At 43.3% G+C, this 12,545-nt stretch overlaps 1 protein-coding gene across 1 annotated transcript in view; it reads right to left on the bottom strand.

Annotated features, from left to right (window-relative positions):
* The window catches only part of tsnax (translin-associated factor X), a 45,087-nt gene that overhangs the window by 15,656 nt on the left and 16,886 nt on the right, over positions 1-12,545 (bottom strand). Inside the window, exon 6 of the mRNA XM_060925342.1 lies at positions 1,368-1,489. Coding sequence (XP_060781325.1) covers positions 1,368-1,489 — 122 coding nt within the window. The remainder of the gene's footprint in view (positions 1-1,367; positions 1,490-12,545) is intronic.

Genomic DNA, 12,545 nt, shown 5'->3' with positions numbered 1-12,545 from the left:
TCAAATGCCAACTCTGCAGTTGAGTTTAACTCTCAAAAATATATATATTTTTTATTCCTATTTATGCAGCATATAAGAGTCAAGGATGGAGATACTATCCACTCAAATTTATTTAAAAATAAAAAGGTTCTGCATATCTGCTTTAAAGTCTCGCAAGCCTGTCTGGTTGTCTTTAGTCTCTGGACAACACTGACGTCAGAGACTGAACGGCGCAGGGCATGGGCAGATACCAGCTCCAACTGGAACCACACCACCATCACAGACCCCACAGTGAAGCCAAATTATTTCAGCCTTCCACGCAAGCAGTGGCAGAACTGCAAATGCACCCTCCAAGCAAGAACAGGACACCTCCTGTATAAATGGGGGATGGCAGACAGCTCTGCCTGTGACTGTGGCCACCAAGACCAGACAATTCACCATATTGTGAATGACTGCCACTTATGGTGTTTCACTGGGGGTTCAATGAGCTGGACAGAACAACTGATGCCACCCTTGCCTGGATATCTTCCCTGGATTTGACTTTGTAGATTTTGTAGTTTGTGTCCATCATATGAAAGATTATTATTATCACAATATTGTTAACACTTACTTTCAGAATGACATTCACATTTATTTCGTACTAACAAATTTACTTTCAAAAAAAATTTTTTTAAACCAAACTTTAGGTTAAAAAGTTCAAATAATTCAATTCAGAACCAAAGTATCTCATTAAAATTTTCCAATAACATCACATACATTTTTCTTTAAAGCTTAAACAAATTCAGGTTCAGATTCTGCTGACTTTGATTTCACGCCATAGAAAACAAGACAAAAATCACAAGTTTCAAGTGTAGTAAAACACTATTAAGTAAGTCTCAAGTGTTGACCAAACACACATTTAAACTAATAAAATATGCAATGAGAAGTACAGTGTGCAAACATCCAAGTGGCAATGAGAGAGCCACATGACATGGTCTTGCAGAGAGCGTGACATGGTCTTGCAGTATGACAATTTATATTGTAATTTAGCTCATTTGCTTGCCTAAACCAACTTTGAAAATAACTGATGCAAACACATGAGGGTAAATCAATATAAAGAACACAGAAAAGGATTAGTAACCCGAACAACCAGAAGCTGTTTGAAAAATATAAAACTGGACTAACATGGCCCAGATCAATAATCTTGTGGCAAAGCATATGATATTCATGTAAAAATCTATTTTGTTTTTTTGTTCTCTCTTTATTATCAGCATTCTAATAGATATGTATAAATCAAGTCTAGATAAGTATTTATGCAGATCACTGTCAGCATGTAGACACATCAAAAGCACATTAGTACATCTGTACTACTCCTTTCCATGCCACTTCCATCTTGAGCAATCAAATACCTTTGTTTCCATCTTCTCATTTCTCATGAATACAAGACAGGCGTTTATCTCCTCCAGACTGATCAGGGTACGGTACCTGATGAAATGATGAAAGGACACTGCCTCTACATACTCCTGAATACCTTACAAAGAAAAAGAGATGATTTTACTTATAGTTGCATGATTATGCCATGAAAATGTGTCCTAATTCAGGACCACAAACTAAGACAGGGGTGTGAAACACATGGCCTGTGATCCAAAGCCAAGGTCCAGCCCACTAAATGAATTTAGAATGGGTGTTGTAAATGAAACTTGTTTTGTGGACTGTAATTGAAGTGAACAATTCATCTACTGACCAAATGTGCTAATAATGTAACCATGTCTCTTTCTAAAATAACTAATTTAAGGCTTTCCTAGCACCAGAGGCTAATATTTCTGCAATAACATGTATTTTGTAGGCGATACATGTTCAATCCATTTGTGCCTTTAAAATATACACCTTTCAATAAAAGTTAAATGAACTTAAGAGTTAAGAAGAGTTATTTGCTAAAAGTTGCATCACTAAACATGTATTTAAAGGTGCTGATTACAAAGTCATCTGAAATAAAAAAAAAAATAAAAAAAATATTATATATACACACACACACACACACACACACACACACACACACAAGTACATGGCATTTTCCTATGTCTCACAAGAACAATATCATGCGGACGAGATATCTCATCTCATTATCTCTAGCCGCTTTATCCTGTTCATTTTAATTTGCTGAGGGTTGCTTTTCTCCGTTTTGGGACTGAATATCCTATCTCTTGAGGTAAACAGTATGGCCCTACAGAAACAGCCAAACATGAGAAGCTTTAAATAATTAGTATAATTATGGAACTGCATCACACCAAGATGGCAATGTGCAGAAAACATTATGACTCTGCATCGACCTCCGAGAATTTGGAGTCACAAGTAATTTGTGGTTGACATTTGTGAACAGATCCATGAAATGAATACATCTTTTCTGAGTTACTGCTTTTGTGTCATTGTTTATTTCTCTGTAAGATCAAAACATTAGGTGCATCTGTCCAGAAAAACAACATCTAACCTTGCTCTATCTTGTAGCTGCAATCACTAAGCAGGCTTTCCTTTTTTTCTGCTCGCTTTTAGCTGGTGGGAGAGTGGAGTCTACCATGCTTGCCCATGCCAATTTGTTTTGGTTAAACGTAGGTCAAAACATGCCCCATGGTGGTTACGTGATATTGATAAACGGACACCCACAACACAAAGTAGTTCTTCAATGCCCTAAAGCAAGAACTTTTCAGTTATCGTTTTTTGCACTGTGCATTCTGAGATACTTTTCTGCTCAGCACGGTTGTAAAGATTGATTATATGAGATACTATATCCTTCCACTTTTTGCAGCGTACAGTCTGGGTAATAATCACAAACAGCACTACTGAAAAACAATCACTACTCTACCATCTGGTTTTAATAAGCGCATCATGAAATTTCACTTCCTGCTCTCAAAGTCCCAGCACATTACCATCATTAGTGCCTTTGCACCAACTCTCACAAGCTCAGAAAATGCCAAGGAGCAGTTCTACGAAGACCTGGACCAGATCATCAGTTCAACTCCTGCCAGCGACAAGCTAGTCATCCTCGGTGACTTTAATGGTAGAACAGGACTACCAGAGCTGAGACAGTGTGCTTGGGAGGCATGGTGGGGGAAAACTGAACAGCAATGGACTGCTACTTCTAAGCAAGTGTGCAGAGCATGGCCTGTGCATCACTAACCTCATGTTTCGCATTGCAGACAAGTACAAAACCATTTGGATGCATCCCAGATCCAAACATTGGCACATGATTGACAAATTTAAAAACTTGCAGACCAAGGTGCAAAAAGAACTGAAGGAAATACAGGACCAGTGGTGGCAGGAAAAGGCGGAGGAAGATCAGCTCTATGCCGACACCCACAACACAAAGCAGTTCTTCAATGCCCTAAAGCAAGTCTTTGGTCCAACAAGATCAGGCTGCTCCCCACTATTGTCCTCAGATGGATCGTGCCTGATCAAAGACCAGGAAGGACTGAAAACGCTGGGCTGAACACTTTTCCACTTTGCTCAACCAGCCCTCAACTGTCGAACCAACAGCACTTCAACAGATCCCTCAACAGCCTGTCCTTGAAGAACTGGATATGCTGCCTTCAATCAGTGAGACAGAAAAGGCCATATCATCCATGAACTCTGGTGAGGCATCAGGAAAAGACAACATTCCAGCTGAGGTCTACAAAGCAGCGGGCCCAAATGCTCTGAAGGCTTTCCAAAATGTTCTGCAAAGCATATGAATTGAGGAGAATATGCCTGAGGATTTCCATGATGCTCTTATTGTATCCTTCTATAAGAACAAGGGAAGCAAAGCTGACTGTGGAAACTACAGGGGCATATCACTTCTCTCAATAGCAGGCAAGATCCTCGCTCGCATCCTCCTAAAACAGACTCACTGCCTCCGAAAGAAATCTCTCCGAGGCACAGTGTGGCTTTAGATGAGGGCGCAGCACTGTGGACATGATCTTCACTGTAAGACAGGTGCAGGAGAAATGCATCAAGCAGAACAAAGCCCTCTACTCCATCTTTATAGACCTGATGAAGGCCTTTGACACGCCTACTTAGATCAAAAGGTGCAGGCTATCTGCTGGTACCTCGTATAGTGAAGGCTACATGAGGGGGCAGAGCCTTTTCTTACAAAGCCCCATAGTTATGGAACAGCCTTCCAAGTAGTGTTCAGGAATCAGACACACAGTCTCAGCGTTTAAGTCTAGGCTGAAAACATATCTGTTTAGTCAAGCCTTTTGTTAATGGTGTTTATGAGGTAAAGGTGTAGATCTGGAGGGTCCTCAGACATAGTGTGTTTTGGTAAACTGGGATGTATGGATGCTGTCAGTCCCCACTCGCTTGCTCACTCGAGTTTGTTGACTGTGTAGTGGCTGGCTGCTTTATGTCCTGGGGCTCCCTCATGCCTGTGTTACCTTCTGGCTCTCCCCTTTTAGTTATGCTGTCATAGTTAGTTGCCGGAGTCCCTGCTTGTACTCAGTGCAATATGTATACTGTTCCTACTTATTCAGGTGACACTGGGCTTTCTCTTTCTTCCCCCCCAAATCTGTCCCTCTGAGTTACATGTTGGTCCTGGGATCAAGATGCTGACCTCTTCTGCTCCTCGGACCTGCCTGATCCATCCTGGTGCCCTGTGTCTGGTTGGAGTCTCATCGCATCGCTCCTGTGGAGGGCGGCCCCATGTGGACAGTTGGGGGTCATGCCTGGAGGACACTCTGTACTCTTGCAGTGGTGCTTTTGTGGCTGGGGACCGTAGCTGACTTTAGGGCTGCAGTTGTTGTGAACGGTTTTGCACTCGGGTTTCCGTTGGTGGGGGGTTTATAGCTTCAACGAAGCTGGCTTTATGTTAGGACTGTTAATGTTATAGTCATGTTGTCTGTTGTTGCCCGGATGGGGATGGGTTCCCTTTTGAGTCTGGTTCCTCTCGAGGTTTCTTCCTCATGTCGTCTGAGGGAGTTTTTCCTTGCCACCATCGCCACAGGCATGCTCACTGGGGATAGATTAGGGATAAAATTAGCTCATATTTTAAGTAGTTCAAATTCTGTAAAGCTGCTTTGCAACAATGTTTATTGTTAAAAGCACTATACAAATAAACTTGACTTTGACACTTAACAGAGAGGTCGTGTGGACAGTGCTGGAAAAATATGGTTGTCCTCCCAGATTCGTGAAGATGACATGACAGGACACGATGACATGACAGGGCAGGTCCTCTGCAGTGGTGACCCATCACAAGGATTCACCATCACAAATGGCATGAAACAGGGCTGTGTTCTAGCCCCTGTCCTCTTCAACCTGTTCTTCACCTGCATGCTGTCACATGCTGTTCAGAACATTGAAGAGGGTGTCTACATCACATATCGTCTGGATAGCTCACTCTTTGATCTCAGGCACCTAAATGCTAAGACCAAATGCCTCCAAAGACTCATACAGGAAGTCCTCTTCACTGATGACTGTGCCCTCCTGGCACATAAGAACAGAGACCTGCAGACAGTGCTTAACGAGTTTTCTGAGGCATCCAAAGCTTACCATCAACCTAAGTAAGACAGAGGTGCTGCACCAGCCAGCTCCAGACTCCGTCTCACTGGACCCAAGCATCAGCGGCACACTGCTTAAAAACAAAACAAACAAACAAACAAACATCCATAACTTCAAGTACTTGGGAAGCATTATCTCGAATGATGGATCACTGGACAGAGAGATAACCTCCAGGATCAGCAAGGTGAGCCAGGCACTGGGAAGACTGTGCAACAGGGTACTCAACTAGCGCGGTGTCAAGCTCTCCACAAAGGTAAAAGTGTACAGAGCTGTTGTCCTGACATCCCTCCTCTATGGCTGCGAGACCTGGGCTCTGTACCGCAGACATATCAAACAGCTGGAGAGCTTCCACATGCATGCCCTTTGCTCCGTGCTTGGCATCCAATGACAAGACAGAGTCATCAACCTGCAAGTCCTGGAAAGGGTAGACTGCACCAGCATTGAAGCCACCCTGGTCAAATCTCAACTCTGTTGGGTGGGGCACGTCATCAGGATGGAAGACCATCGCATTCTCCACCAGTTGCGGTATGGTGAGTTAGTGCATGGCAGAAGGAAGCAAGGCCGTCCATGTAAGTGATACAAAGACACCTTGAAGGGGACTCTCCAGTGGTGCGACATTGAGCCCAGGAAACTGGAGGTTTCAGTGACAGAAGTTGCTGGCACACACTGACCCATGGAGCCTCCACAAATTGAGGACAAACGGTGGCAGAGACTCGTCGAGGCACAAGAGATGCCACAGAGCACATTCAACAGCTGTTATATCATCAAAATTCCAGTGCTCCATCTGTTCAAGACTTTGTGCTTCCAGATTTGGACTGCAGAGCCACATGAGAAGCCACAAATGAACCACACAACACAAGTCTTCTTCAGACATGAAGGACAACCAACAAAAAACGTAGGTCAAACCCACCCCATGGTGGTGACGTGATATTGTTGCTCAGTTGCTTTGTCAATCTCCGGAATCGTAAAATGCATTTTATCACAGCAAAACATTTACACATAGGATACACAGTGTGCACAGCAGCGAAACATCTCAAAACTCCAACAGCAATAGAACATTTTGCCCAGAATTCAACTTTGCAGTCAGCACTTTTAGCTAAATCACTAAACACCCCTAAACTAAGGAAAACAGTAAAAGGTTTGAGCTTTTGTTATCTTGAACATAAACAAAACAAAAAATAAACCAAAATTATTTCAAATACTCTTTTCAAAAATAACAGATTACAATCTGAAGATGCATTGATTTAAAGTAATATGCATGGTTTAGGTGGTAATTGTCAAAGGAACCGGTCTGCATTGTCCAATCTTTTAGATTCATGCATTTTTACTGGGTTGAAAGCATTTCACAAGATAACCAAGCTATGTATTTCAGAACTTCAGTTCAATAATGTTCCTGCTGAGAATCTGATATTAACCCAGCAAACATGCCTGTGCAGGTAGCAAGTGGGAAAGTGTGGGTTAAGCTAAAGTTGAGTTTGCCTGATGAAAATCCACACAGACCCCCTGTGGGTTAGCCCATGTGTGATTCACAACAGTTTTGGTTTTTTGCTTCCCCATGAAGGTTTTCTTCAGGCAACTCATGGTGGTCTTGTCCACAGAAAGCCCACATAGTCCCACCCACAGGTTAGCCCATGCAGGGCATGAAGCAGTTTTACCCTTTTGGGCCCCTATGTGACTTTTCTATATGCATGCCAACAGTGAAATGCCCACAGAAAACCCACATGGCCCCCCTGAGGTATGAGGGTTTAACATGGGCATCCTCTCGCAGTCTGCAATACTTATGACATATGTTGTACACACTCCATCACACTAGCATTTATTTACCTACCTACCCTGTCAGTATGATAATTAAAGGACTATCATGAGAGGTGCTCACACTGACCCCTTACTCCTATTGGTTGATTGGTATCAACCAATCTGGCAGCACAGGATGGGCTCTGACTACATCCCACCTGCAAAGTTATGGAAACTTCTTCAGGCCTTAACTGACAAGGCCTAGTCTGTCCTCAGACCACTGTCTGACTGTGCTGTACCATCCAGGGTGGGGACCAGCCCATGACACAAGGGTGCACTCGGTCTGCAGTGATACCAGCCAGCCAACTGACCCATCAAGGAGTCCAATGTGCACACGAGTCAGACAGCTTGACATGAAATGCAATGAAAGTGAAGGCCTCTTTCTCTTGGCTCTGCTGCTACAGCCTGAAACCACACCCCAAAGTTATCATACGGGCAGGGAAACAGTGAAATAAGTTTAATTTGTACAGCACCTTTCACCAACCCAAGGACGCTTTACAAGTAAATGGCACTGCACAGAAAGAGAAGCAACTCAACCAAAAGAAAACATGGCAGATAGGAAATCAGATAGAAATCAATAAATGCAGTAAAGGATAAAATGTATACAGTACCAGTCAAAAGTTTGGACATACCTTGTAATTCAATATTTTTTCTTTATTTTTATTAATTAAAAGACACTTCATGTCTTAAAGTAATGATGGATTGTTGTTTCCTAAGTTGAGCGGTTCTTGATAATGTGGATTACTACAGCTGTTGTAAAGGGCCATTTACTGTTTTTATCATTTACTATTTGATGGTCTCAAACGCATTAAGAAGGCAAGGAATTCCACTAAATAACTTTTGGTATGGCACACCTGTTAACTGAAAAGCATTCTTGGTCACTACCTCACGAAGCTAGTTAAGATAATGCCAATAGTGTGCAAAACTATCAAGGTAAATGTTGGCTACTTTGAAGAATCTAAAATATGAAACATTTTTTTTTAACACAGTTTTGTTTACCACACAAGTCCATACATGTTCCATTTGGTATTTCATATCTTTGATGTCCTCAGTATTGTTCTACAGTGTAGAAAATAGTCAAAATACAGAAAAATCTATGAATGAGCTGGTATGTCCAAACTTTTGACTGGTACTGTAAATAAAAGAATGTGTCAAAGAATAAAGAAATTAATAAACATAACTAGAAAAAAGATACAATATCAAATGTGAAAACAGAGTGAGTAATTATACACTACCTGGCCCTAAAAAGAAAAGGTGGGTCATGCAGCAAGACAACAACCCTAAGCGCACAAGTCAGTTCAAGATGGCGGTGCACAGTGGTTCAGTGCCCTCACTTTCAGTGTTTTGTTTGGTTGTTTGTGTACATATTGTTTCTTGCTTTAACTACATTATGTCAGGCTAACAACATCTATAGTCAGCACGAGCTCCTAAAAAGTAGGAGTTTTGAGCAAGAGGAGTGTTACAGCAGAGTTTCTCTGCTCACACGACATTCCGGACGAGATAACGAGGAGTCCCGGCTCTCCATGGATTACCATCCCTGCGAGAGGGAAGCGGAGGTGGCGCAGGTAGAGAAAGCACAAGCGAGGCTGCAGGGCTGGTGCGCTAACGAGGCTACAGAAGCAGCCACACAGACCACCGCTTCCCAGCCTTTTGCTCAGCAATGTAAGATCACTCGCTAATAAAATGGATGAACTTAGGTTTCAGGCAGCCTCAAACGATTTAATTAAGGAAAGTTGCGTGCTACGCCTCACTGAGACCTGGCTACACTCATCCATCCCGGACTCTGCTATCGAGCTAGCAGGCTACACAGCACAGCGCCATAACAGGACCGGTGACTCCGGTAAGAACAAAGGAGGGGGACTGTGTGTGTACATCCATAGCAACTGGCGTACCAACACCGCGATGGTAGCCAGCCACTGCTCCCCAGACCTGGAGTACATGACTGTTAAATACTAGCCGTTTTAGCTTCCAAGGGAGTTTACTGGGGTCATGATTACTGCTGTGTACATTCCACCAGATGGTAATGCGAACTCAGCTTGCAGACTTTTACATAGCAGCGTTAGCTTACAGCAGAGCATGTATCCAGATGCTGTGCACATCATAGCGGGGGACTTCAACCATGTGGATTTAAAAACGGTGCTCCCCAAACTCCACCAGCATGTAGAGTGTGCTACCAGAAGAGCTAACACACTGGACAAGGTCTACGCAAACATTAAGCAGGGCTTCAGGGCCAGACCACTTGGGCCAGTCAGACCACATGTCCCTGCTACTAATCCCCGCATACTGTTAAAACCTGGCCTGATGGAGCCTCTCAGCAGCTGCAGGACTGCTTTAATAGCACTGACTGGGACACTTTTGAGCATGAGGACCTGGAGGTGTTCACAGACACTGTCCGGTGCTATATAAAGAACTGTGTAGACATAGTCACAGTGGACAAATGCATCCAGGTCTATCCCAATCAGAAACCCTGGATGACCAGGGAGGTACAGCAGCTGCTAAAGGACAGAAACACCACCTTCAGGTCTGGAGACAGGGCTCTCTATAGCACACCCTGAGCCAACCTGAAGAGAGGCATCAGGAAGGCCAAGGAGGACTATCGACAACCACCTGGACAGCAACAACAGCAGGCAAGTGTGGCAGGCAGTCCAACACCTCACCAATTATAGGCTGGGCCTTGGGGCTGCTGAGGGTGACGCCTCACTGGCAGAGGAGCTGAATCTCTTCTTTGCTTGTTTTGAGGTGGAGTCATCAGGAGCAGCCATGCCGCTACCAGCAGCTGGCAGCAACTTAACCCTCACAGTGGAAGAGCATGAGATGAGGCGCATGCTGAGGGTGTTTAACCCAAGGAAGGCAGCGGGCCCTGATGGCATTTCTGGACGCATGTTGAAAGACTGTGCAGACCAGCTTGCTGGGATCTTCACTAAAATTTTGAATAGGGCCTTGTCCCAGTCTACCATCCCACCCTGCCTGAAGACCTCCACCATAGTCCCCTTACCCAAAAAATCCTTCATCACCAGCCTCAACAATTACCAGCCAGTAGCAGTTATGCTGGTGGTGATGAAGTGCTTTGAAAAACTGGTAAGGAGTCACATTATGACATTTCTACCCCCCACCTCTGATCCACATCAATATGCATACAAGGCCAATAGGTCTATGGAGGACGCTGTAGCCACAGCTTTCCACACAGTGCTGACCCATCTGGAGCAGCAGGGGAGCTACGTTCGACTTCTTTTTGTGGACTACAGCTCAGCGTTTAACACCATCCTCCCCCATGGACTACTGTGCAAACTGCTGAACATGGGACTACCTAACTCAATATGTCTCTGGATCAAGGACTTCTTGTCAGAGCGCACACAGAGGGTCAGAGTAGGCCCCCACATCTCTATAGCTCTCAGCCTCAGCACTGGCTCCCCTCAGGGCTGTGTGCTGAGCCCCCTGCTTTACACCCTCTATACATCGGGCTGCACTCCTGTTCACTCTAGTAATACAGTCGTCAAATTTGCCGACAACACCACAGTGGCGGGTAGCATCTCGGGGGACAAATGAGTCCACTTACTGGGATGAGGTGGAGTGGCTGACAGTGTGGTGCAGAGACAACAACCCGCTCCTAAACACTACTAAAACAAAGGAGCTGGTCATTGACTTCAGAAAAGACAAAACAGACATACAACCCATAATCATTGGCAGGGTCTGTGTGGAAAGGGTCATGGACTTCCACTTCCTGGGAGTTCAGATTGAGAAGAAACTGACCTGGGGTGTGAATACCACAGTGCTGGTAAAGAAGGCACAGCAGAGACTCTACTATCTGAGGGTCCTCATTTCTGAGGACCCTCAGATAGATAGAACATCAACCAGAGATGGCTAGTGTCATTCTACCATGCCACCATAGAGAGCATCCTCACTTACTGCCTCTGTGTGTGGTATGCCAGCTGCACTGTGGCAAACAAGAGGGAGCTCCAGAGGGTCATCCAAATGGTCAAGAAAATCATTGGGTGCCCTCTACCCACTCTAGAAGTGCTACACAGTTCTCGCTGCCTCAGGAGAGCTGATAACATCCTAAAGGGCACATCTCACCCTGGTCACCCTCTGTTTGAGCTACTACCATCAGGCAGATGGTATAGGGTCATCAAAGCTAGAACAAATAGACTCAAGAACAGCTTCTACCCAACTGCGATATGAGCTCTAAATTCAATACATCAGGTCAGGGTTCACATGTTCTTAGTGTCCATGTCTTTTTATACTGTGCAATAAGGGATTTGTGCAATGTTTTTTAAATATTAGTTTGTTAGTTTACTTGTCTTTGTGAGTTTGACTGTTTATATAATTTTTATATAGTTCAAGTTTTAGCTTAATTTAAATCCTTTTATTAGTTTGTTTTTGTAATGATGAGGATTGAACTTCAGTTTCGTTGTACATGTTACAATGACAAAGATATTCTTTTCTATTCTAAGTCGTTCTACCAAAGAATGGTTAAAGAATAATAACGTTAATGTTTTGGAATTGTCAAGTCAAAGTCCTGACCTTAATCCAATTGAAATGTTGTGGAAGGACCTGAAGCAAGCAGTTCATGTGAGGAAACCCACCAACATCCCAGAGTTGAAGCTGTTCTGTACAGAGGAATGGGCTAAAATTCCTCCAAGCTGGTGTGCAGGACTGATCAACAATTACTGGAAATGTTTAGCTGCAGTTATTTCAGTATCTGGTGGGTCACACCAGATACTGAAAGCAAAGGTTCACATACTTTTGCCACTCACAGATATGCAATATTGGATCATTTTCCTCAATAAATAAATGACCAAGTATAATATTTTTGTCTCATTTATTTAACTGGGCTCTCTTTATTTCCTTTTAAGACTTGTGTGAAAATCTGATCATGTTTTAGGTCATATTTATGCAGAAATATAGAAAATTCCAAAGGGTTCACAAACTTTCAAGCACCACTGTGTGTGTGTGTGTGTGTGTGTGTGTGTGTGTGTGTGTGATGATATATATTAGTTACCATATATAATACATTAAACAAATTCCACAGGAAAAAAAAAGGATTTTTAATGGCCAGATGGGAAGAGTTGGGACAGTTCATATTACATATTTTTTTTTTCTTGTGGTTTACAAATATAAAATTGCTTAAATTTTTTTTTTCATTTAAAATGTGAGTGTATACCTACATAATTAAGCTTATTTCATGTTTTCTTGAGAATGGAATTGTTTTGGCTAGTCTGGTTTGGGTAAACTGACATTTTTCTATAGCTGTACCAGCATTGTGTGTT

This window comes from Neoarius graeffei, chromosome 7 (genome assembly GCF_027579695.1).
Source record: "Neoarius graeffei isolate fNeoGra1 chromosome 7, fNeoGra1.pri, whole genome shotgun sequence".
Taxonomy (NCBI): Eukaryota; Metazoa; Chordata; class Actinopteri; order Siluriformes; family Ariidae; genus Neoarius; species Neoarius graeffei.
This window is presented reverse-complemented; position numbering and strand designations above follow the sequence as displayed.